General features: G+C 41.2%; 1 protein-coding gene across 1 annotated transcript in view; it reads right to left on the bottom strand.

Annotated features, from left to right (window-relative positions):
* The window catches only part of MAMDC2 (MAM domain containing 2), a 135,947-nt gene that overhangs the window by 17,462 nt on the left and 92,091 nt on the right, over window positions 1-26,394 (bottom strand). The window contains exons 9-11 of the mRNA XM_028117377.1: window positions 26,078-26,343; window positions 6,960-7,053; window positions 4,920-5,072 (exon numbers count right to left, since the gene is read on the bottom strand). Coding sequence (XP_027973178.1) covers window positions 4,920-5,072; window positions 6,960-7,053; window positions 26,078-26,343 — 513 coding nt within the window. The remainder of the gene's footprint in view (window positions 1-4,919; window positions 5,073-6,959; window positions 7,054-26,077; window positions 26,344-26,394) is intronic.

Below are 26,394 nucleotides of genomic sequence, written 5' to 3'. Positions count from 1 at the left end.
ACTTTTGTTATAGCAGCTCAAACTAAGACAAGATGTAAAGTTCCCAGTGTAGTGCCTACACAGGGTAAATGTTCCATAAATGATCACTAGCTAACATTATTTCCCTACTAAAGCAATTGTTTAAGTAATTTTAAGAACAAAACCAAAACACCTTCAATCCAATTCTATGTATGTAGGTACCCACAGCAAACTTTGCTGCCTCATCTGCATTACTGTAGATAGGCATAAAAAGATCTAACCTGTAAAAGATTTTCTTTCGTTAGAAAATGGAAAGGTGCTTTCAGAACCTTTTAAAAATTTGCATTGAATTGGGTGAAATAAAGAATGAAGAAGAAGGCAGACCCTAGAAGCAATGTGCTGAAAAAAATCAGAATTCTCTTGATTGTGCACCAGAGAATTTCATTTAATGTATAAAGCATTTGCTGGGATCTGAATATTGGGCACACTAAGATGTTTTTGCATTATAATCTTTGCAGAACATCCAGCCAGCTGAAACATCCTTCAAAGTTTTCAGAGACAAAGCAAACACTATCATATCATTTTCTTTAAACAAAGCCACACCAAGTTAACTAATGCATGGCCCTATAAACTGGGCAAAAGGTAAATAAAGGAGCAAACTTAGGAGTCGTTGAGTGTCTACTGAATGTGCTTCTGCTAGGCTGTCACAGACGTTGCATAGAGGGGGAGGGGGTAGAATGTGGTATACACATGAAACAAACTCATGTTATCTTAGTAGAAAGATGTAAGGGGCAGGACAAAGGCCATTTTGTGTCAGAAGAGCTCCCCCTGCTCCTTCAGTGTTCAGCACGCTGCGCTAACTCCAGGGAGGGATTCTGTTAGGTGTTGAATTGCGCCCTCCTAAAATTCACACACTGAAGCCCTAACTCTGGTACTTCAGAATGTGGCTGTGTCTGCAGATAGAGCTTTTAAAGAGGTAATGAAGTTGAAATGGGGTTGTTCGGGTGGGTCCTAATCCAACGACGAGAGCTCAGGACACAGACAACACAGACCAATGGCCAACCATGTGAGGACACAGCTGGAAGGAGGGCATCTGCAAGCCCAACAGAGAAGCCTCAGAATGAAACCAACCCTCTCAACTCCTTGAGCTTGGACTTCTAGCCTCCTGAAACGTGAGAAAATAAATTTCTGTTGTTTAATTAAGCTGCCCAGCAGTATCTGTGCTATTTTATTAAGGCAGCATTAGCAAGCTCATGCTGAGTCCAAATACCTGCCCCTCAGGTTACTTATAATCCAGTTGGGAAGTTAAAAGTGATATACACATATAGAAGGACTAGGTAAGTACCACTACACTGGCAAGAGAGTGACTGCGGGGGAAGCAACAGCCACTGTTACCAGTGAAAAGAGAGCCAAGGGAGGAGAGAGCATGGAGATGAGGAAGGGAGGGGCAGAGACATCTTTGTCGAGTCCCTACTTCCCATAAGCACCGTGGGAGCGACTTCCATACAACGTCATCAGAGTTACTGGCCACTCTCCTCAGTCTCCTTTGCTGGCTCTTCCTCTTCCGACCTCTGAACTTTGGAGTGCTCCAAGGCTTATCCCTTGGTCCACTTTTGGGTCTACAAGGGCTCCCTTGGAGATCTCACCCAGTCATATGGTTTTCAATATCATCCATATGTCAACAACTTCCAGCTCAGCCATCTTTCCTGAACCCCTGACTGTCCACTCAACACCTCCTCTTGAATAGCCATTAAGAATCTCAAATCTGACATACTTAAAACTGAGCTTACAGTGACAACATAAATGTCACCACAATCTATGAGGTAGGTACTAATTATTTCACATATAGATAAGGATATGGAGATTTAGAGACGTTCAAAGGTGGAACTGAGATTTGAACCTTAGCAGCAGTGTAGTCCCAAACCCCTCAATTTTTAAACTCAACCAGCCTATAAATCAGGTAGATAGGTAAGGAGCTATAATTATTCTCATTTTCGAGATGACACAAATGAAACTGAGAGATTTTATATAACTTTCTCACGGTTTCATACCTAGTGAGTGGGGTATGACTCCAAAATTCATTGGTCTGTTGTATCTCCTGGAGCCTGGTGACCATCCTTGCCGTTTTCAAAGACCCTTTCCCTCCATTGCTTAATAGTTTTGCTTTGCCCTCTCTTCCATGTCCAAGACATTCCACGGACTGTTGCCCTGAAAATTCCCCTGTGGCAATCCACCACAGCATAGCTCTCTTCGAGAGTACCTTCTCTCAGATCTGCTACCACTAGCCTTCTCGGTGTCTCTGAGAAATGGAAGAAAACTATCAACCCTCCTCCCACCCAAGAAAAATGCACATAAATACAACACCGTGACTACAATGGACTCTTAACTCAAGCTGATTCGTTCTTGACCTTTCTCTACTCCTCTTCTAATAAAAAGATACCTCCCCGCTATCCTGTCTTCTAGGGGTTTTGCTAAATAAATGGCTAGTTATTTATATGTGTCAGGGAGGGCTTATAGATTCATTTATTCATTCCAAAGGCATTTTTGAGCATCTGTAGTATATAAGGTACAAGAGTAAGCCCTATGAGGATTCAAAAACAAGGTTGGCAGTACCTTGCCCTTAAGACATTGTCAGTCAGAGCCAATGAGACTCACTTTTTGTGTTTTTGTTTGAGTTATTTCTTTCCACTTGATTTAGTGTCAAAAGACCTGCAGCTGCTACAGCAGTCTTGCTACCATAAGAGGATAACCTGTCTAGGATTGGAGCCAACCAAGAAAAACTGGAGCAAAGAGGTGGACAAGCAGAGAAACTGGATCCTGATCACACAGTTTTATCCTCTGCATCAAGTTGTTCCTAAAGCTAGCCCTAAGCGGATTTTTGTCTGCTACCGAGGGCAATAAACTATTCCCAACCAAAACAGTGTTAACATACAACTTTGGATTATCTTTTTAACCTCCTGGTCTTCCAGTGACAGCCTCACATATTCTTACAGCCCCTTTAGAATCTTTACTCAGTGCTGGAAGTGGGTATCTGTTCTACTGGACCAATGATGAATCTCTTCAACATCTTGTCTTATTGAAACAACACTGTCCCAGAATCAGCCCAGCTAAAGCAGTAGGACAGAAAGGAAGGTCAGTGGTAGGACCAACCTGCACATCCTCTTCTTAGCCAGGCAAGAGTGCATTAGTATCTGAGGCCAAACGGACACTCACTGGGAAGGTGGCTGGAACTAAGAGCTCTTGAAGGGACCTAAGCCAAAACTACCAGCTGGAACCCAAGCAAAAAAAAATCTATGTGGGTTGTACCTTGATGAACAAGTGCTAAGGGAAGAGGAGGTGGTCATGGGAGATTAGCCAGAGAGCACATTGTCAGAAATTATAAGGTGCAGTGGTTCCCCAAAGAGCCAGTACTCAGATATCTGTTATAACAGAGGATATTCAACAGCCAAGAGGGAATCTGAAGTAGCACCATTTTAAAAGTTCTTTTCTTTCAATCTCTCTCCCACTTATCCTGATTAAAGATCACAAAATGAGGGGCAGAGAAGGAAATAAAACAAAAAAAAGAAAGAACTTTCTTCCCTTTTATCATCCCCAAACTATGAGTTAGGCCCAAACGGAGGGAAAGAGAGGTGATTCAATTGAATGAGAGACTGAAGATTTGATTTGGATTAGATTTTGTTACACACAGAAATAGGTAACTGCTCTAATACCTCAAGAGGACTGGGAAGCTATGGGATCTGCCAAGGGATGGGGAAGGGAGGATGCTTTAGCATATGTTTGAAGAGAGCGTCCAAAGAAAGAATAAAGCTGTTCCTGATGGCAGCCCACCAAGTTTGGCCAAATCACTAACAGGTTACACTGTAGGTTGATCTCTGGAGTTATTCCATAGGCTTATCTTGACGTAGGCCATAGGAAATAGCAGTAGCTAACTCACCCTTGTATGTATATATGTATGTATGTATTCATTTATTTTTAAAGATTTATATATTTATTTTAGAGAGAGACAGCACATGAGTGGGGGAAGGCCAGAGAGAGAGAGAGAGAGAGAGAGAGAGAGAGAAGCAGACTCCCTGCTGAGTGTGGAGCCCAACCTGGGGCTCCATCCCATGACCCGAGATCATGACCTAAACTGAAGTAAGAATCCAATGCTCAACTGTCTGAGCCACCCAGGTGCCCCTCACCTTTGTATTTACCGTCATAATGGCTTCTCTGCTAGGACCCTTGAGGAAATATCTCTTCGAGCTCACTATCAGGGGTAGTTCTGCTTCTCTGGACCAAACAGTGCATCCATCCAATGGATATGCCAGGTGAAACGAAGAGCATCCATGAGAAAGTTCTATTCTGCATGGAGTATTTTACCACTGACATTGTTTACAGGTGCTGCACATGGTGATAATAAATCAACGTTTAGTCTATTACATTGTACTTCATATATTTTCTACAGAAAAGGCACCCCCTTATTTCCTACACCCCTTCGTGGAGTGCTTCACCTCTTTATCCTAAGGACACAGTGAATCAGGTTTTTCATCTTTGTTTCAGCTGCTAGAAAATTAGAGTCAAATTTGCCTGTTACTGTTTCCTCCCTTGTCTGCCAGCACATTTTCCATAGGAGGCCTCAGTCCTGGCTCCAGCTTAGATCATGACGTTTTTTTTTCCTTCACACTGTCCCTCTCTCTTGTGTTTTTAAACCCACTTCTAATTACATTATTTCTGTGTGCATATCGTTGTAAGCCCATTGAAATCCTCTTGGCACAAGATACGGAAGCAGAGTATAAACAGAAAGAAGGATCTTCAGGGCACATATTTAATGACCTACCCCAGGTGTGTAGAATCGCATGTGTCCTTCCTCCTAGACACAGGACGTACATTTGCACATTTTGCACCTTTCAAAATGCAGGAAATGGCCCCTGGAATGCTAGGTCAGGCTTTCTCAGCAAACAGCACCACATGGCGTAACTCACCTACCCCAGTAGTGTGATCTCCCTTAGGTCCCGTGTAGGAGGTGGGCGTCTCTCCCCTCCTTCTGTACCAGCTGCTCCGGTCTCTTCTCTCCTGGGTAAATGCACACTCATCTTGTTCGAAAGTACACTCTCCAGGTGCAGGTGGAAGCCTCTCTGCAGGGAAACAGAGGGTGGTGTCATTACTCTTGCCTCCAGCTAGAGCCGGGACTCCACCTGCGGGTCCTGCCGTAGAGGCAGAGAACAATCAGACATCTAGATTCAAAAGTGTCGGGATAACTTTGAGAAAGAAACTTCCTCTGACCGGTGAATTTATTTGCCTGAATGAGCTTACAAAGCTCTGCAAGTTGGAGGCAAACTGCCTTTATGGAAATAAGGAAAATAATAAAATTGCCTAATGTAGGAGGTTTCTTCAGAAATCCAGGGCGAGTGAAGAGAATCCTTAGAACAACTCTATAGTTGCTTCGGGCGAGGTGGGGAAGGTTCGAAAGCTAAGTGTGCTTCTGGAGACAGTTTGACCTGTGCGGAGCACGTGACTGGCTTTTTCTGTGCTACCTCAAGGGATTGTATTCAATGAGATGATGTACGTAGTAAAGTATTTAGAACATGAAGTTCTCAATAAATATTAGCTAAATAAATATTAGGGCTTGGTGTTTTGCCACCTGGAGTCTTAATTTCCCTTTCCAAAAACAAATATTTATGTCTTTGGATGCCGTCTTCAATAACTTCGATGATGACTCATTTTTATTTTATTTTATTTATTTATTTGAGAGAGAGAGCACGAGCGGGGGAGAGACAGAGGCAGAGGGAGAAGCAGACTCCCCGCTGAGTGGGGAGCCTGACATGGGGCTCCATCCCAGGTCCCGGGGACCATGACATGAGCTGAAGGCAGAGGCTCAACCAACTGAGCCACCCAGGCGCCCCTGATGATGATTCTTAGAATGGTGCCCCCTCCCACTTACTGGAAACTCCTTTGCTTGAACTTGGTTGTACCTTCCCACATCCAGATTCTTAGCAAATTTCTCCAATACACAGCCTGTTTTTCACATCTCTTGCATAATAATGATTTTACTTCATCTTATTTTACAGATGGTACAAGCTAATGAGGCCTCATTCCCTTTTCTATGCCTCAAGTGTAGAGATTCTTATCTTGTTTTTCTTTGTGTTGTCCTTGCAGTGCCTCACAAATCAAGGGACTAAAAACAAATGATCTTTTCATTAAATAAACAAGGAGGTTATCCTCTAGTGCCACATTGATTCCTCAGTTTGCCTGTTTGTTAAAGAAATAGATACCGTATGGTTTAGGATGCAGTGGTAATCAGTAGATACAAGGACCAATGATCCGAGTTGAGGTATGTACCATCTTCTCATCAGACATAATGTCCAACACATAGCCACCATCTTTATTTTGTCACTATCATCAATGCTTGATCCACTGTTCCACTGTCACTTAATTCACTTAGAAAATATTTATTTGTCATTTAAAAATTACATGTTTACAGGCTCAGCATTGGGCGTGGAGCCTGCTTACGATTCTCTCTCTCCCTCCCTCTCCCTCTGCCCCTCCTTGCCTCTCTAAAAAAGAGAAAAAAGAAAAAAAAGAAAAATGACATGTTTAGTATAATATCTGTATAAAAACGGTTTCATCACTATTACTTGAAAATCAGCATTTCTGTAAGACAACATTAAAAATAACAATAGTGACTATAATAGAAGGTGTTTGTTTTAACACATTGTTTTGTGCCAGGTCCTATGCTAGGGAATTTATAGGTATTATTCCCACTGTTCAGGTAGGTATTACTTTTACTACCTCTCTTATAGATGAAGATACAAGTCACATGTACAATGTCACACAGTGCATACAAATCATTATTTCTAAATTCCAAAACTTACTACACAGATCTGGAGAGGGGTGCTTCTGACAAGAAAGACAAAAATAATAGGCTAGCCCAGATTAAATGTATTTGGTGTATTCTCAGAGAAACAGGATATGCTGCCCTAGGCCCAGGAGACAAAGAGAGCTTGAAACCCTGACAGTTTTACCTGGAGACGAGCAGCTTCCCAATTCTATTGTAATGTCGTCCAAGGCTACCAGGCCACAGTCCCAAAAACTTTTGCAAAGGCTCATGAAAACCACCTGAAACTCAGAAAAATAAAACCATGAATTTTGTTAACTGCGCATTAGGAATTCTTACCACCTGGGCTTTACTCAGCCCAAAGCACGCATAAGCAAACTACGGAGCCCTCTACCTTGTCCACATGAACATGAGTAACAGCTAAGTCTTTACATGGGACCCTGAAATCACTTCCACTCTTTTTTTAAGCAGAGTTAAGCTCATATGATAGGTTGTGTATATTAATGCTGGAACTAGCTCACATTCTTTCTGGAATTGAAGGAGGAAAGCAAGAGGTTAACCGGATGGCAGAGGAAAACCTGTCAGGTTTTAAATGTTTTCCCCAGATAATCCACAAAGTGCATAGAGAGTTGATGGTATTCCAAGCATTTTTACAAACATTTCCAGTACAAACAGTATTGATTTTTTGGAAATGAATTTCTGGCAATGTGCTTCATTCATATTATGAACAAAGTCCCAGTGATTTGCCATCTGGAGACTTATGTTCCATTTCCAAAGAGAAGATACATGTCCCTAGATGGTATCACTAATAAAAGCCCTAAATGCAGCTATTTTATCAGGCCAAACATTCTTACTCTTCTACATGAACGAAAAACAGATCCATACCATCAATTATTAAATTCATTGCTGCAGAGAAAGGGGGGTGGGGAGGGAGAGAAGTTTTGCATTTCTTTCTATTAGACCAATTTTAAAGTTTCTTTTTCATATACAGGATGAGCAAAGAGTACTTTTCCAAACATTTATATTAGATTTTCACTGTACTTTGTGTTTTATTTTTTTAAATATTTTTAATTTATTTATTTGACAGAGAGAAAGAGAGAGAGAGTGAGCACAAGCAAGGGGAGCGGCAGAGGGAGAAGCTGAGCAAGGAGTTGCATGCGGGACTCGATCCCAGGACCCTAGGATCATGCCCTGAGCCAAAGGTGGACGCTTAATGGACTGAACCACCCAGGCGCCCTACTTTATGGTTTATAAAGCTGCTTTGCATGTGTAGCCTAATGTAGAGTGAGTATGAAGTCACTCAGTCCCTGTGCAATCCCTCAAATACAAATCTTCAAACAAAGAGAGATATAATAGAAACTAAGTCTCAAATCAGAAATAATGAGAACATTTGATTTTTTTTAGATTCTAATATTATGTTGTGTCTTCAACTTATCTGTGTTATCAGCAGGATCTCTTTGCTCTCTGAGGATCAGAACTATTAGCATACAAAATTTATTTCAAAAGAAATTTTAAAATGATGTGACAGTTTACCACTATGCAAACTATAAAATGTCTTAAGCCAGTATCTTCAGAATAATTACTAAGGATAAGATGTGTAAAAGTTTACTTGGACTGTATTCAGATTGCCTTAAATCATAAAAGGGATCGTTTAGAGATGTAATATATAATTATATATATGTATATATTTACAAGGGACAAGATAAAAGGGGGTGTTTTTGTTTTTGTCTTATCTGTTAATTTTCTCATCTTTATAGATTATAGAGATTATCAGCAGGGTTTTCTACTTGCGGGATTTTTTGGGCAGGATTTTTGCCTGGGAACTTATTTCCCATTTGTAAACCAAACGTCTATGTCATCAGCCCTGAATGCAGTTATATTTTATCAGCAATGCTTATTGTTATAGGGGAAAGAATAGTACTCTGTCTCCTAATTTATTGAATAAATGGTGCTGCAGAGATAAAAAGTCCTGGCTTTCCTTCTTTTTGGCAATTTTCAAGTCTATTTTTCACCTAAATGTTGAAAAAGTACTTTTTCCAAAATGAATCTGGGGTGCTGAAATGATTTGCCACATAAACCATTACCTAAGTAAGACTCAATTATTTGGCATGTAGATGGAGTCTAAAAAGGAGAAATAGCAATGTGCTCTCATGTGTTTACTATAGCATTATTTTTATGATGACCATAAAACCAAACAAGCAAGCAAATAAGCCAGCAAGCCAACAAATGAAACAACCCTAAATTTCACAGAAATACAGGAAATGAATAAACTATGGTACTGCAAGCTAAGAAATAGGCAAACATTAACTCTGACAGCTTGTGAATATTAGTCAGTAATATGAAATTCTATTTCTCTCATAATGTGAAGCAAAAAAAAAAAAGCTGGTTATAATAAAATTAAAATTAAACAAAATAAGATAAATTATACCAAACTCATCTAAAAGTTTATAAAAAAAAGAATCTTGAAAATTTATCAAATTTGGAACAATTATGTTAGACTCATGAAATTATGAGTATTAAACAGAATTTCCCCCTATTTTCCAACCATTCTTTAATTTTGTTGTATTTATAATGAAAAAAAAAAACAAAGAAAAAGGGATCAGGACATCTGTAATTAAGATGTGGAATGAGCTAGTGTTTCCTAGATTGGCATTGTTTATTATAGTAGCTACGAGGCCACATGGCTATTTAAATTAAAATCAAGTAAAAATCAAAAATTCATTTCTTCAGGCACACCGGCCACATTTCAGGTGCTCAATAGTTATACACAGCTAGTGGTCAAGTGAATTGGACCCAGCAGATACATAACATTTCCTCATTGCAGAAATTCCAATGGATAGAACTCCCTGGCTCCTTTTGAGGATTCTGAACAATTTGTGAACTGCCACAGTGGGTTAAGTGAAATGCTCAAGCTGTTCTGGACAGGAGTAGCCCACTAGGTTGTTCCTCTTAGAACTCTTTCCACACTTAGAATACTCGCCAGACCACACGTTGTCCCGTCTTATGAAAGACCCACAGTCAGTCAGCTATGAACTAAGATTTAAACTATGGCCTTAAACCTCAAATCTGTTTGATGCTTGCCTATCAGCATTCCAACACACAAAAGAAACATGACAAGATCAGCTTGTTTGGTGGAACACACAAGATTTTCCACTGTGCTATTAATAATGCTGATAAGGTCAGTTCCTATTCTTGGGCCACCATCTTATATTTTGAGGGCTACTTGAAGTGGAAAGGTTATTTTAGGGTACTTGGGACAGGGCCAGCTAATGACCAGGACTGGTTGAGATAGGGAAAAGGGAAAGCCAAACATCGTGGTCTGCTCTTCAGAACTCTGTCCCTAGATCCAATTAATGTGACAAGAAGGGAACTGGTCATAGTCTAAATTCTTGAGGGATTAACCTCTTGCTTATTTGTAGATCTTTTAAAAAAGAGTGTTTATTTCATTTTAGGCAGGATTTTACAGCCAGTGGAATACCTCTAGGGACTGGAAAAAAATTCCTAGGCAACCTGAATATATACTTAACGTCCTGCAATGCATCAGAGAGTCCTCCGCAACAAACAATTATCAATAAGAATATTAAAATACCAAAATATCAGTAGTGCTGAGATTGGAACGCCCTGCTGTAAATAAATGAGCACATACAATGTCTTTTTTAAGTGTGATAAAAAGTTGGGCGCCTGAGTGGCTCAGTCAGTTAAGCGTCTGCCTTCAGCTCAGGTCATGATCCCAGAGTCCTAGGATCGAGTCTGGCACTGGGCTCCCTGCCCAGCAGGGAGTCTGCTTCTCCCCCCTGCTCATTCTCTCTCTCTCTCTCTCACTCTCTCTCTCTCTCAAATAAGGTCTTTAAAAAAAGAAAGTATGGTAAAAAGTTAAGTAATATTGTTGATCCTTTCTTGACTATATTTAAAATTTTTGTTTGCAAATCTGTTTATATAGCTCTCCAGTTAGTGTCTATTTGTGTTTCCAAAGTTAGTCTAAGTAGGGTTTCTCAATAATGAATATTCTCTAGCAAAACAAAAATTGTAAAGTATCACCAGGACCTAAGAACTGGGACCTTTAATATACTGAAACAATGTGATTTATAAAAATCTCATTTGCTCCTAGGTTTTAGGAGATTTGCATAAAATCAGGAGCACCTGTCTAAGGAATGTATTATTTCACTTTGTCCCTCATCTTTTCCCTCTCAGACTAATACATACTCTCTGAGACATTGCAGGATGTTAGGCAGCAACCTGTTACCCGCCAGATAACAGTATCACTCCCAAGTCGAGACATTCAAAAATATATCGAGACATTGCCAAGTGTCCCTTGGGGGGGCAAAATTACCTCTGGCTGAGAACCACTGGGGGGTAGTAGAGCACTGCTGTGTGGATGACAAAACCTCTCTTTATTCTACCCAATCAGAACAGGACAGTTGTTGCTGGTTTCAAAGCAGACTAGATGGAGTTAGTTTTCTCTTCCTCTGAATGTCACCAGGAGGTGGTTCTAACAAGCAATGAAATATCCTCAAGCCCTGGAAACAAAAGTCAAAGGAGCCAAAAAACAAGAGAGATGGACGAACACTCAAGCTAAACAATCATCCCTGAGATTATCAAGGCTCTACTGTTCCAGTTTCCTGCTTTCCTGCAAATTGTCAAAGGGCCATAGAATCTTTTCTTTGTTTACATTTTTCTCCCTTTCCAAAAAGGATGATATACTCCCTCACAACAACGCAACGGGCAGATCATAAAAAGTAACTGAGCAAACTTTCCTCATAGTATATAATTTTAATTGGCTTCTAAAGTTATTTTTTGGGGGGAGGAGGGGCAGTAAGGGTGGGGAGAGGGGCTATGTGGGAATCCAGCTACCAGGCTGTGTTAATCAGAGGAGCTAGACTATCCCCAGGCCTATAAAAGCCCATAAAATTTCCTGGTTAAAGCACCCAGGAAAGAAAAAGCAGATGAACAAGTATGTCGGGGAGTTACTTTCCCAAGCCAGATCAGGTTAAGTTTTGGGGTTCAGGAATTGGGGTTACTGATTTTAACTTTATGAAGTGTCATAATTTAAGGACTACCCAACTTCGCTGAGGGAGGGAGGAAATAAAGCTTTCCTGAGAGCTGTGTAATATATCACCACAAACCTTTGTTGTGCAGTTAAAAAGGATTGTTTGAATTAAACAGCTAAACACTGGCTGAATTAACTGGTTTTTCACTGTCTTGTAAAGTAGTCTCCATGGCCTGCTCAATAGACTTAGTTGGGCCAGATTGTTGGCTTAACCCATCACCTACTTTACTCATTGAATAGCCCCATTTGGGCCTATAATGAGTATGTGAGTGATAGTTTCCAGAAATGGCCTCTATCTTCACATAGAAACATTTCAATCCTATGCCAACAATACCATAAATTACCCATGTTCACAAAATGAACCTAGCTAGGTTCCTGTTACAAGCAGTGGACCTCGACAATTTAGCAGAGGGTCGGATTCTGAGTTAAATTTAACTTTTCTTCTGATGAGGTTAAACTCCTTTGAAATCATGTATGCACATAAATTCGGGGATGGTGACTCCATAGTTGGTGGAATAATTACTCATAAAATTACTATAATCCAGTCACTGAAGTTCCAGAGCCCTTCATTAAGATGTTACGGATCCAACTGCAGGATATTCTGTATAATGTGATTGGTTTCATTTAACTGTTTGACAATAAGCTGTAATAGAATTCTAAAAATAAAAGAATTGTAAAGCGAAACAAAACAAAAACTCCAATATTAAGACACTTGGCTAAAGGGGTAGAATCTTCACAAATCCCTAAAGACAGGCTGAGAGGAGTACGGGACTAGCATTTTTAGAATCCCAGCCATGTTTTGGGAAATAGTTGCTAAATTGTAACAGCATGCCTCCTGCAGATACTATATTTGGTCTTTAGATCCCACAAAAGGCAGGATGACCATGTGTTTTTAAATAAGTCTTTAGCTGACCAACACTCTTCCTTTTTTTCTTAAAAGACCCATCTGTTTTGCTTTTCCTTTTTCAAAAGACCCATCTGATTTAATTCAACTTTTGGCTTTGACAAGCAACAAAGATTGAGCGGCTTCCAGCTTCTCCCTCCGTGAGCCCTTCTGCTCATAGGAGCCTTCCATTCTGGGGTGGAGGGCGTGCTGTGGTAGGCCTGCAGATAAACTGCAGGGCTTTTTCATTGCTATTTCGGAGGTAAATATTCAGATCTCTCAACTCATTGGTTTCAGAAATCTGCCTTATTTTTGGATCCTTTGGTCACTGGAAAGAGAAGACAGACTCTAAGGAGAGACGTCAGAATGGGTCACTTTTTAGAATCCAGGAAGGTCCAGAGACCCTGTGATATCAGCTCAAGGTCACAAAAAGGCCTGCTGCAGAGCCAAACGAGAAACATCACACTCCAAGTCCCCGATAGAGCACGTTTCATTATACTGACTGGCCTCTTTTCTCCCTTTTGCTGTAGGTATTTAAAAATAGGATTCTGGATCATTATGTTGTATGCCTGAAACTAATATAATGTTATCTGTCAATTACACCTCAATTAAAAAAAATGATCCTGAAAGGCATGATTTTGAAACTCCTCAGTTCATAGCAGCAGACCAAACATGTCCTTGAACTCCGTTTACAACCCACTTCCTGTCATTCTGCCTTATGTCTGTTCATAAGGAGTTTTTGGTAACCCGGCGCCAGAACCCGAATCTTATATAAATCATGGCTAAATTTAAAAGCTGGTGATTGCCTTAGCTGATGACCCTGCATCCACATAGGCCCAGAGGAAAGAATGGGGAGTTCTCAACTCCCCACAGCCACACCTCCCACCTTAATCTTCATCTGCACCTGTTCTCACTCCCTTCCCTTTGTTTTGGGAGCAAGGTCTGTCTGACTTCTAAGTTCTTGGTCTTCCCACTGAGGGATACAATGCCTCATCGACACAATATTGAGGATCCAAATGGAAAATAAATGTGAGAAGCCTGAATGAAATTTAGACAAAGGTAAGACAGTAGATACTAAAAATGATTTTTAGTATTTTAGAGTCTAATTCACACCCTAATAAAGAGGACACACAATAGCCAAACTATGGAAAGAGCCTAGAGCCTAGATTTCCATCAACAGATGAATGGATAAAGATGTGGCATATATATATATATACACACACACACACACACACACACACACACACACACACACACACACACAATGGAATATTATGCAGCCATCAAAAATTGAAATCTTGCCAATTGCAACGACATGGATGGAACTAGAGAATATTAACTCAACAATTTCGCTAAGCGAAAAAAGTCAATCAGAGAAAGACAAGTATCATATGATCTCACTGGTATGAGGAATTTGAGAAACAAGACAGAGGATCATAGGGGAAGGGAGGGAAAAATGAAACAAGACGACACCAGAGAGGGAGACAAACCATAAGAGACTCTTAATCTTAGGAAACAAACTGAGGGTTGCTGGAGTGGACGGGGGTGGGAGGGATGGGGTGGCTGGGTGATGGACATCGGGGAGAGTATGTGCTATGGTGAGCGCTGTGAATTGTGTAAGACTGATGAATCCCACACCTGTACCCCTGAAACAAATAATACATTATATGTTAGTAAAAATAAATAAATAAAAAGAAGAGGACACTGTTGTATATATTTATCCCATCAGTTGCTCATTATCACTGAAAGGAAATAGGTGTGAATGCCTTCCTGCTTTTTTACATACTCTCATCAACAGGCAGGTGGGCTGAACAAAATGATGCTGGTCTATCTCGGCCACCTCCCTTGGGGAGGATCCCTGGCTGAACCCTTCCCTAACCCATGCAATATAAGGTAATGACCAATTTAATTGTCCTGTTCAAGGATGGACCTTACACTAGGGAGCTGTTGTGGTAACTCATGTGGATGGAAATGTAAAATGCCAGTTCTACCAAAAGACATGCAGAGTGCAGTCACTAAACAGCAAACAGGGAAGAATCTAGGTCTTTGTCCTGACATTCACCCCTGCTCTGAAAGTTCTCTTGGGGTCAGGAGAGGACAACAGGTATCTTAGCAGTACCCTAATACCCAAGCAGAAATACTGACTTGCTCTACTCATGTCTGGGACAGAGACAGTTTTTGGCCTGATTTTCATTAATTCCCAAGGCAAAGTATAGATCGTTGACTGGATGAAGGGCTGTGGCTTAAAGCTTGCATAATACTAAGCCCTTTGTAGCCTGCCACAAGCTATTTGACCAACCCCTACTGATGGGCAATTGGGCAGTTTCTAATTTCTTAGTATTACACATAGTGCTGTGATGAATACTGATATCTAAACCTTTGTGCATAACCATGGTTAGTTCCTTAGGATAAATCCCTAGAAGTAGAATTGTTGAGTCAAAAGGTATTCATGTGGGATGCCTGGGTGGCATAGTCCCTTAAGTGTCCGACTCTTGATTTTGGCTCAGGTCATAATCTCAGCCTCGTTGAGAATGAGCCCCACCTCGGGCTCTGTGATGGGCATGGAGCCTGCTTAAGATTCTCTCTCTCCTTCTCCCTCTGTCTCTCCTCTACCACCACCCCCTTCCTAAAAAAGATCATATTCATATTTGGGAGCTTTCTGAGACATGCAATTGAATTATCATCTAGAAATATTATATCAACTTATCTTCATACTAGAGCTTATAAAAATCCTTATTTCCTTGCATCCTTACCTCTCTGGGATAATGTTTTATATATATGTTTATATTTATATCTATACATTTATAAGTTTTTGTATATAAATGTTATATATATAAATTTTTTAAAGATTTCATTTGAGAGAGAGAACACTAGAGAGAGGAAGTGAGCGAGCACAAGTTGGGTTGGGGGCGAAGGGCAGAAGAAGCGGGAGAAGCAGACTCCCCGCTGAGCAGGGAGCCCAATGTAGGGCTCGGTCCCAGGACCCTGGGACCATGACCTGAGCCGAAGGCAGACGCTTAACCGACTGAGCCACCCAGGCGCCCCTATGTTCTAAGTATTCTTAGATATGAGTCATATATGCGTAGATACATATATGGATTTTTGGTCTAAATTGAAAGATGTATTTTTTAATTGATAAACTGAACAATCCAAACAGTGTACAGTATGGATATAACTACCAATGCAAACCGCATACTCCAGAATACTACAGGTTTAAAACATTTTTATCTATTTGATAGACAAATGTGCTATTTTATAATTTTTAAAATTTCTTTGATTACAAATGAGGTTGGATATGTTTGTGTGTTTATTTTCCAGTACTACTTCTTTGTTGTTGTTGTTTTTTTAAGATTTTATTTTTAAGTAAATTCTGCACCCAACGCAGGGCTCAGACTCACAACCCTGACATCAAGGGTTGCATGCTCTACCAACTGAGCCAGCCAGGTGCCCCCAGTAGGATTTCTTTTTTTCTGATTTGTCTGTACATATCCATTGCCCACTTTCCTATTGTTTAGCTCACCTTCTGCGTATTGATTTATTAAATTCATATATCAAATATCCTGAGAGTTTGCCGTATGTGTTGTAAACTTTTTTTTCCTGGCTTGATGTTTGCCTTTTAGATAATTTTTTTAGGCCATCCTTACATAAGGAATGAAACTAAGGGAGAACTAAATATTTTGGTTTAAAGACTAAGATGAAATAGGTAGGTAGGCCACAATGGTAGTGTGTCCTTGAGCCCTTATATAGGCACACACGTCACCTGACATTAAACAGAAGATAGGAGTCACGGCCCATGAGCAGTGTGGCGGCGGACATCATGGGAATGTAGCTCGGGGGCTGTCTGGAGAGACTTCTTCTAGAGGTGGGTACTGAAAAGGTAGAGCAGAAACTTGCCAGAGACAGTCACACAAGAGAGGGAGGAAAAGCTGGGGGTATCTGTGCAAAAGGAAATAAGGCATTCTTCCCTGGGTGAGAGTAGAGAGTTTTTATTAATGTATGAATTGTCAATTTCCAAGCAAGTGAATTGAGCTCACAGCTCCAGAGGCCAGCAAATACTTAGCTGGTCTAAGAGCTCAGAAAAGCAGAGGATCCCCAGAGAATCTCAACATGAACATCAAAAAATAATGCTGCCTCATAAGAACTTGGGAAAAGTTTCCCTAAAATTATAGCCATTTCAAGACTTTGAAATATTCCCAAGATTAGGAATTTGAAAGTGTGGAGGGAGGTAGTGTTTTCAGGTTCATAAACAACCTTGGAATAATCACTTGCTTCATTAAGCTTATTAATAAACCCATGGGGGGAGAAGGCCTGTGATTCTTTTCAGATTTCTCCACAGTGCCGGGAGGACTAATGTGGAAATCCAGCAATACTCTGGGAGATTCGTTCCTTGGGGAAGTTCTAGAAGAATGTACTGACACAAATGTTACACTCAGGTAAGCTGTGTTAGCGACCAGTAGCTGTGCAAACCAGTCCTTCCGGTCATTCCCCTGTAAGCTGACATGAAATGCAGAAGCCTTCAACAAATACCTAAAAGGAGAGAAAGGGGAAGTCCGAGTATCTCAACGCTGTGTTGTTCATATTTACGGTAATTGAGGATTCCCGGACCGACAACTGACACTGAGTTTAGCCTGAAAAACTCAAGAGGAGCCTCCTTTTCCATACTTAGTCCTGCTCTTCAATTCCACATTAAAACTTACCCCACTTGACAGTGTAACGTTCCTCGCTCTGTGTACAGAGCCCCCCTCATCTGTTCTATAATGTGTTGACTATCTTGTCAGTAGTTAATGATCCTGCTCTTTCTACTTTGCACTCAGCGGCCCTGCTTTAATTACGCGGGAACATTAATATCCTGGGGCAGCCATTTCTCAGTGTTCCCGGACATCAGGAAATGTGATAGGAAATCCATCTCCTCTCACGTATCTTGTCTACACATTGGTTTTCTGGTTCCTTAATCCCTTTATAGCAGGGTATCTTGTTATCCAATGGCCACCTATTTATAAATCTCTCCAGAAACTTACTAGACTTGCTCTTCTATTTGAATGAACTTCTAAGTATTGCCTTTAAAACTTGCAGAAGCCTAGATATTTTACATCTAGTCGCTTTTTCATCATTAAAGGGCAAAGTTAAAAGGAAGATTTTAAAAGCATGAATCCGAATCACAGACTTAAATTTCATTGATTTTTTTTTTTTTGCTAAAAGGAGAAGATTATCGCAAGAGAAAATAAGGAGCTAAGAGAGCTGTCCACAAGGGCTGAGCTACACAGTATGAAAAGACAGTTGCTGACATTAAGATGCCTAAAAATACAATACGTGGTAGAACAGATGTGGGGGGGTCACCCTAAAACACGTCCTTATTACACAGAGAGGTGACATGACATTCCGAATTACATCATTCATGCCAGAGTCAAGACTTGAAGCCCAGTCTTCCTGTTCTACAAATCTCACTCTAACAAGAAAGACACAAGTTATGACGTATTAAAGATTTAAAGAGGAAGGAGCACTTGAGATGGACTCGGAGAGAAAGGTAGGGTAGGATCTTCTCAGGCATGATGGTTCCTGCAGCACCATCCGAGGGAAATAGGTGTTGTTGATAAACACTCTGTGGGAGGAAGGCAGCGGTCAGAAGGTGAGGATTTCAGGGATGAGAACCTACACTGGAGCATAGAGAGTAATTGAAAATGTGTTTTCCAAGAAGTTTGAAGACAGAACATGGGACTGGGTAGCAATTTAAATGGGTAAAAAGGCAAAATGAAGGTTGGTTGTTTGTGTGGCCAACGTACGTTGGCAGTATATAAAGGACTTGCGGATATTAAAGATTTACGAGAGAGGAATAATTTAGGAAATAAAGTCCCAGAGTGGCAGGATGGTGAGATCACACGTACAGATGGACGACCAAGAGTGAGGGTAATACTTCCTATGTTGCAAGCACCAGGCGACTGAGAGAGGCAGGTGAGGATTCAGAGAGAAACAGTGGAAGGGGTTTGTGTTGAAAGCCTTCTTCCTTTTGGGACATGAATCTGTGAGCTCACATCCTGAGATGGAGGCAGGGAGAATCAAGTTGGAAAGTTTGCAAGTGAAGAAGAATCTGAAGGTCTGGGGGTGGGGAAGGAGAAAGGAAGTCACGGAGAGATGAGAGGAATAAAAGGCTTTTCCAGAAGCATGGAGGGGACATCGGAGATCAGTCTTATTTCCTCCTGCTGTGCTGAGAACCCTGGGCGGGGGGTGGGTAGAAGACAAAAGGAGCTGCTGAGCACTCCCAGAAATTGAGGGGATCACGGTGGGAGAAGTCAGGAGGACCGGGGGTGGAAGTGAGAGCATCACTGACCACAAACACACAATGGAGGCTGGAGAAACTGCGTTGGGCGACATGGAAGGCATCTGGAAAATCAAGAGGCCTTGTAAAACCTCCTATCAGTCACTGGGAATAGCAAAATGATTCCACGTAAGGATGGGAAGTTGTCTCCAAGAGAAGAGTTTCAGCTTTTGGTTTTAATAGATATCATCATAAAAAGCCCCAAACCAGCCTCCGTAGCTGTGTGTCTATGCGTGTCCTTATATCCACGCCAGCAGGGTATTCCTGCCTGTTAAGTGTTCACGCTCATTCTCCTTGCAGGACAAATCACTCAGGGGCTGGGCTACAAGCAGTGATGGTTTATATGATCCAAAGGCAGAAACAGTTCATCTTGCTTCTTCCTTGGACTTTTGTGCTCTTCCTTGCCATCAACCCGTATTCATGGACAGTTCAGTTCCCCTTTCCAACTATTTGTGGAGTACCCATCCTGTTAGAGGATTGTGTTCACATTAGAAACTAAGGAATAAATGAGACAAGGCTCCCTGTTCCCTAGAAGCTTACGGTCTGATTAATGTAGATAGGCAGGTAAGTAGACAATTTCAAAATAACACATTAAATGCTATGATGGTAGTGTGAGGCTAAGAGGGGCTTCATAAGACGAGGGCTCTACGTTAAATACTCTAAAGGAATTGCCACCTTGCACAAAGTTCAGCAGGATTCTTCCGTGCAGAACTTACGAGAGTTTCTAATATGTTACTGTGCACTGTGAATCTTCACGCGTGTACAAGAAAGAGATCTAGTATGCAAAATTTCCCCAACTCCTTTGAGCACAGAACAGTTTTTCAATGGAACTCTTCAAAAGATTTGTACTCCACGGGACATATCCTGAGAAGCAATGATTTAAGTTTCTGGCCTGGTAAAAAAATAAATGTATTTATATTTTCTCAGACTGGCCGGATGGGGGTTTCCTCCAAATCCATAAATAACTTTTAAAGTTTATTTGTTTTTGAATCCTATAGCAGAGTAAAGATGTAGACTTAGAGGGCTTGACCATTAACCCGCTGATGATTAAGCGGGGCCTGGATGAATCAGAGTCTGCTTGGGATTCTCTCTCTCCCTGTCCCCCCAACCCCACACCCATCTCTCTGTGTCACTCAAATAAACAAACAAATCTAAAAGTAATTTTAAAAAATAATAAAAACCTGTGACAAAGGGCAGGCTTCAGAGCTGGATAGACATGGGTAAAACCTTTGCTCTGCCACTTACTAGCCTTAGAAAGTCCACTCGTTCATTTTTAAAATCATTTTTCATTGTTCTTTTCATATTCATCTACTTATTTATTGTCCACATAGATACCAAACTAAATTTATTGAACAAAATGTCCCTGGTTATCTGCTTGGCATCTGGCACAGTGTTAGATGCTGTAGATACAGAAACGACCAAGACAGACAAGGTCCCTGTCCCCACGAAGGTTACCTTTTTATAGGAAGAGAGATGGACAATGAATATTTTAAAAGCTTCCTGGTGATTGTGATGAGGGTCAACAAGCACTGCTCAAAAGTCAGAACCTGAGAGTCATCCCACAGCAATTAGTGAGCAGTTGTGATCCAAGTAGCTGCTAGGTTTGGGGTTCCAGATGTGAAAAGGAAGGAAGAAACAGATTTATAAGAATAAGAGAATATCATTCAGCCATGAAAAAGGACAAAATCTTGCCATTTATAACAACACAGACCTTGAGGGCATGAATGCTAAGAGAAATAAGAGAAAGGCAAATGTCGTGTGATCTCACTTATATGTGGAATCTAAAAAAAGAAAAGAAAAGAAACCCAAGCACATAGACACAGAGAACAAATTGGTGGTTGTCAGAGGTGAGGGGGGCAGAGAGTGGCTGGAATGAATGGAAGGGGTCAAAAGGTACAAAGTTGCAGTTATAAAATTATGAAGTCCTGGGACTGTAAAGTACAGTGTGGCAACTATAGGTAACCATACTATATTGCATATTTAAAAGTTGCTAAGAATGTAAATCTTAAAAGTTCTCATCACAAGGAAAAAATTTGTAATTGTGTGGTGACACATTAGATGTACTGTGGTGATTATCTCACAATATATACAAATATTGAATCATTATACTATATACCTTAACTAATACAATGCTATATGTCAATTACACCTCAATTTTAAAAAGTCCTAAGATTGCAAAGTCCATAAAGGCTGGTTAGAAGAGAGAGAGCAGGAGGCGAAGCTGAGGAGGGGGCTGCTATCAGAGCACAGAGAGTCACTTCCCTAAGAGAAACAGGAAGCCAAAAGGTTACTTTGGGGTGGGGTGGGGGGTTGGGGACTGATTTGCTCATGAACATTTGGCTACCAGGCAGAGCAGAGATGGGAGCATGACAAGAGTGGACTGTAGGTAAGGTTAGGATTTCATTTCAATTTTCAGAATCAACTTACAGACGAATGGTTCTCATCCAAAGATGGTTTGGCACTTCTGGGGCCATTTGGAAATGTGTGGAAATAATTTGGGGTTGCATTAATTGCAGATGGGAAAAACCCAGTATTGTGAGGGTGTGAGAGATGCCCCTCCCCAAAGGCAGAACTGTCTTCTTCCAAATGCCAAGGCAGCCCCCACTGGGAAATCCAGCCACTGGCAAAACCAGAAGTCTCCACTGTAGGAACATAAATATTATTAGCCATGACAATGTGAAAGTCATTGTACAGCTGAGAGATGTGGATGAGAGGAGGGGCAAGAGACGTGAAGGGCGGGTGCCTGGGTGGCTCAGTTGGTTAAGCGACTGCCTTCGGCTCAGGTCATGATCCTGGAGTCCCGGGATCGAGTCCCACATCAGGCTCCCTGCTCGGCGGGGAGTCTGCTTCTCCCTCTGACCCTCTTCCCTCTTGTGCTCTCTATCTCTCATTCTCTCTCTCAAATAAATAAATAAAATCTTTAAAAAAAAAGAGAGACGTGAAGGGCAATGTAGAGGTGAGGATTCATTCACCCTACATACAAGGCTGTTAAGAGACACTATCTAGAGTTGATGGGCCCAAACATAGAGGTTAAGTGTATTCAAGTTGTAAAGAGCACCAAAAGTTAAAAACAAAATATAACTAAAAATTGTGGGAAGAGAGAAAAGGAGAAAGAATAGTATTAACAAGCTAAAGTCCTTATCTTTCATAGCAGGGAACACTATTCAAGTTAATCAAGAAACAGAGGTGGAAATACAATATTTAAAATCGAAGAGGAAAATATCCCCAAACCAGGAAGAAAACCACCAGGAAAAGAAGTGCCATTGGTTTGAATTCGGGGGAAGGGAGTAGTAAGGGCAACTCTGACTTTTCATTGTATCCTTTCCCTGAAACACCATTTGCACCTTATTTCCACCTGTATATGTTACATAAGTACGTCAACTAGTTTCCTGCCTTAGTTCATGTCCCTGTGGTGGCCGTCAGATGGCTCCCTCACTCTCTGAGGAGTTGGTTCTGTTTAGCAGGGACCTGCCAAAAACTACAAGCCACCTTCAGACATGTGTCCAGAGTTTTCTGGTGTTGAACTGTACCTTCTCCTCATGGCCACTGGGGCCTGATCCATGACTGGTTCATTCCAAGGCTGAAAGAACGTCCCTGCCCCCACTGGGTCCAGATCCATTTTTCCTCACGTGGTCGGGAACTGAGCAGCTGCTGGGAGGGGCTGGAAGCCAGCCAAAGAGGAAAAGGGCACGTTGTCCAGGGCACCCCATTGGCTGGGGGGCTTGCTCCCATCCATGGGTATCAGATAAGAGCCCTCATGCCCTCTAAAGGAGCATGTGTTATACACAAACAATGAATCAGGGAACACTACATCAAAAACTAATGATGTACTGTATGGTGACTAACATAACATAATAAAAAAAAAAAGAAAAAAAGGAGCATGTGTGTGAGTAGAGGATATGGGGGGCAGGGTGAAGTGGAGTGAGTGGGGGCATGAGCAGGAATTAGAATCCAGATGGCCTGAACCTAACTGTCCACACACCAGCCCAGCTGGGCCTCTACGTGTCATTATCTTTTATGTGTCCAATTAGTAGAACTACTCTATTTTTCTCTATGTGACCCTTCCGTGAGACAGTGAGATTGTACTGTTGTTAGTTGCTTACATATCTGTAGCTTAATCTTCTATCATCTGTGATCTCCTCCTCAAGGGCAAGGTCTGAGCCTCATTCATCTTTATATCCGCTGCACTGAGTATGTATCTAATAAATTCTGGTTGAATAAAGGAATGAATGGATGAATGAATAAACAAATGAAAGCCAAATGAATAAAATGCTTATTATATCCCCCACCTTTTAAGAAACATTAGCAAGGAATAGCATGGAGGACATTAGGAGAAGGAAGGGAAAAATGAAGGGGGCGGAATCGGAGGGGGAGATGAACCCTGAGAGACTATGGACTCCAAGAAACAAACTGAGGGTTTTAGAGGGGAGGGGGTGGGGGGATGGGTATTATGAAGAGCATGTATTGCATGGAGCACTGGGTATTATATGAAAACAATGAACTGTGGATCACTACATCAGAAACTAATGATGTATGGTGACTAACATAACAATAAAATTAAATTAAATTAAAAAATAAAAATAGGGGCACCTGGGTGGCTCAGATGGTTGGGCGTCTGCCTTTGGTTCAGGTCATGATCTCAGGGTCCTGGGATCGAGTCCCACATCGGGCTCCTTGCTTGGCGGGGAGCCTGCTTCTCCCTCTGCCTGCCAATCCCCCTGCTTGTACTCTCTCTCTCTCTGGCAAATAAATAAATAAAATCTTTAAGAAAAAAAATAAAAACATTAGCAAACATGGTATGGAGTATAATAAAAATTTCCTTACTTTCTGGTGCATCCCTAATTATGTGAATCTGGTATGTGTGTGTGTGTATGTGTGTGTATTACCAAAACTACTTGCCAGAGTTAAATACTGGTAATGGAGAAACAATTTAAGCCTTTGGGATCCCTAAGAGGTGCAGAGAGGCTTAGATACCTCTAGGACTAACAGATCAAAGAGGAAATTCAATGACACTGCAGAGGTCAGATCACATTTACGGAAAGATAGGCTCACTCAGGAAATGTTTGGAATTGGCGAGGCAATAAGATTAAAGAGCATGAGTTTAGACTAGGAAGGAGTAGGAACTTGGCACCAGAAACACCAACTAGATTCCTCTATTACCCAGGGGGTGAACAAAGTATCTCATTTTAGTCATGTGATCAAAGGATAACAGAGTTAAGAAGGGGAGACCTGCAATAACACTACCTGTTTAATTAGCGTAACAGTAATATGAACTGTATCTATGAGACTGTGATAAAACTTGTATGCTTATGTTCTGCTCGCGGTATTGTAACTTGGCTCAACCCTTTTTAGAAGTCGGTAAGTCAGGCGCTTGGGTGGCTCAGTTGGTTAAGCGACTGCCTTCGGCTCGGGTCATGATCCTGGAGTCCCGGGATCGAGTCCCACATCCGGCTCCCTGCTCGGCAGGGAGTCTGCTTCTCCCTCTGACACTCTTCCCTCTCGTGCTCTCTATCTCTCATTCTCTCTTTCTCGAATAAATAAATAAAATCTTTAAAAAAAACATTTATTAATTAAAAAAAAAGAAGTCAGTAAGTCATGGGGGCGTCTGGGTGGCTCGGTTGAGAGTCTGACTTCTGATTTCAGCTCAGGTCATGATTTCAGGGTTGTGAGATTGATCCCTGCACTGGGCTCTATGCTCAGCAGCTCGGGGGGGTGGGGGGGGGGAGTCTGCTTGAGATTCTCTCCATTTCCCTCTCCCTCTGCCCCTCCCCCCACTCATGCTCTCTAAAGTAAATAAATAAATCTTAAAAACTGAAGAAGTCAGTCCGTCACAGAGGCTGCCATGTCATTATAATCACAATTTCTTCTTGCTGCTATTAGCAATGGAAAAGAACTTTGTAAAGATTTTCAAAGATCTTTGATTAATCACTGTGAAAATTTAATCATGCCCTGGTGGGTACTGCAATGGAATAAAAGTAACCAAGCATCATTATGACGGGAATGGTGTGCCAAATTTCTTTAGCAGGAAATTATAGATGGATGAAGTTATATTCCGTCTGGATGGCTATAAGTAAGAGAAGCTCAAGCCATTAACATTTGTAAAGAAGGTTCTACTACTCTTCCAGGTTTGTATCCTACCCTAGGGAGCCTGGACTTTGAGTTAATTCCTGGTTAACAAACATGATCAACTGATTGATCCATTCATTCAACAGTATTTTTTGAGCTCCCATTGTATGTTTCATCTGTTTGAAGAAAGGGACCTTTCTTATCCTTTTTTGAGCCCATTCTTGCTCAGAGCGAATACTTGAAAGACATTTTCTGGTTGAATGATGGGCTGAAACAAAATGGATTTTCCCATACTGGTTTCATATTTGGGTTGTAGTTGACAGAATTTATTATTTCGGTAAACCTTCCTTAAGTTTAGGAGTTGTTAAACTTGGGAGATTATAGTTTTCTTTTATATTCCCCTTGCAGTGAAGAGCTCTTTGTATTCTCATTGTTATAAAAATCAGCTGCTGATGGTACCCTTACATAAATTCTCTCCGTTTGGGTTGGCTCTCATTTTTTACTGAGCTTCTCTACCTTGTTAACCCAAGTTGTTGACCTTAAAGCCTCAATGTAAAACCAGGTTTCTGATTTCACCCTTTTAAAGTAATTTAGTATTATAAATTACAGTAAAGTAATTAGTATTCCTATGTGCCTGTGGGCGCGAGTGTGTCTTTGTGTGTGTGACAGATTGAGAGAGAGATAATTGGGGCTTCAAATTAAAGTTTAGCTATTGAACTTGGACTCTTCATGCATTCTCTGTCTTTGGTCTATTCTCAGGGAATCTAAGAAATAAACAAGCAAACACTCTAGGTGGCCATTATTCTGAGACACAGAAAACTGAAAACAACCTGTAGATAATATAACTTGTTCATGGCTCCGGTAGAGTGTAGGCTGGGGCTGTCAGAAGAAAAATAAAACATCTCCAGTTGAAAATAATTAAACGGAAATTCACTAACCCGGCCCAGAAACCCAAGAGGAACAAAGTATCAAAGTGTTGCGCTGGCAATACTATACCTTGGAAGGCATGGGTTTCTTGAAGGTGATTTCAGCTTGCATCCAAACACCCCTTGGAGACTCCAGCACAGACCAAATTTTCTCTTGAACTACGTGGTTCTCTTCAAAGATATAAACTGCCAGGGTGTCACTCATTTTTAAAAACCCATAGATGGCATAATAAAAACGTAGACAATACTGCAAGTTTCCTGGCAGGGAGGGACCGTAGAGCCTTCCGATGTAGCCAGGCTGAGATGTAAACTTTGTGTTGGCCAGCAAGTAGTACCCTGCGAACAGGCAAAACATTCAAGCTATCAGCAACGACAAACTTAAATCCT

This window comes from Eumetopias jubatus, unplaced genomic scaffold (assembly GCF_037043125.1).
Source record: "Eumetopias jubatus isolate StellerSeaLion01/CBP00866 unplaced genomic scaffold, mEumJub1_p1.0 scaffold_15, whole genome shotgun sequence".
In the NCBI taxonomy this organism is placed as follows: Eukaryota; Metazoa; Chordata; class Mammalia; order Carnivora; family Otariidae; genus Eumetopias; species Eumetopias jubatus.
This window is presented reverse-complemented; position numbering and strand designations above follow the sequence as displayed.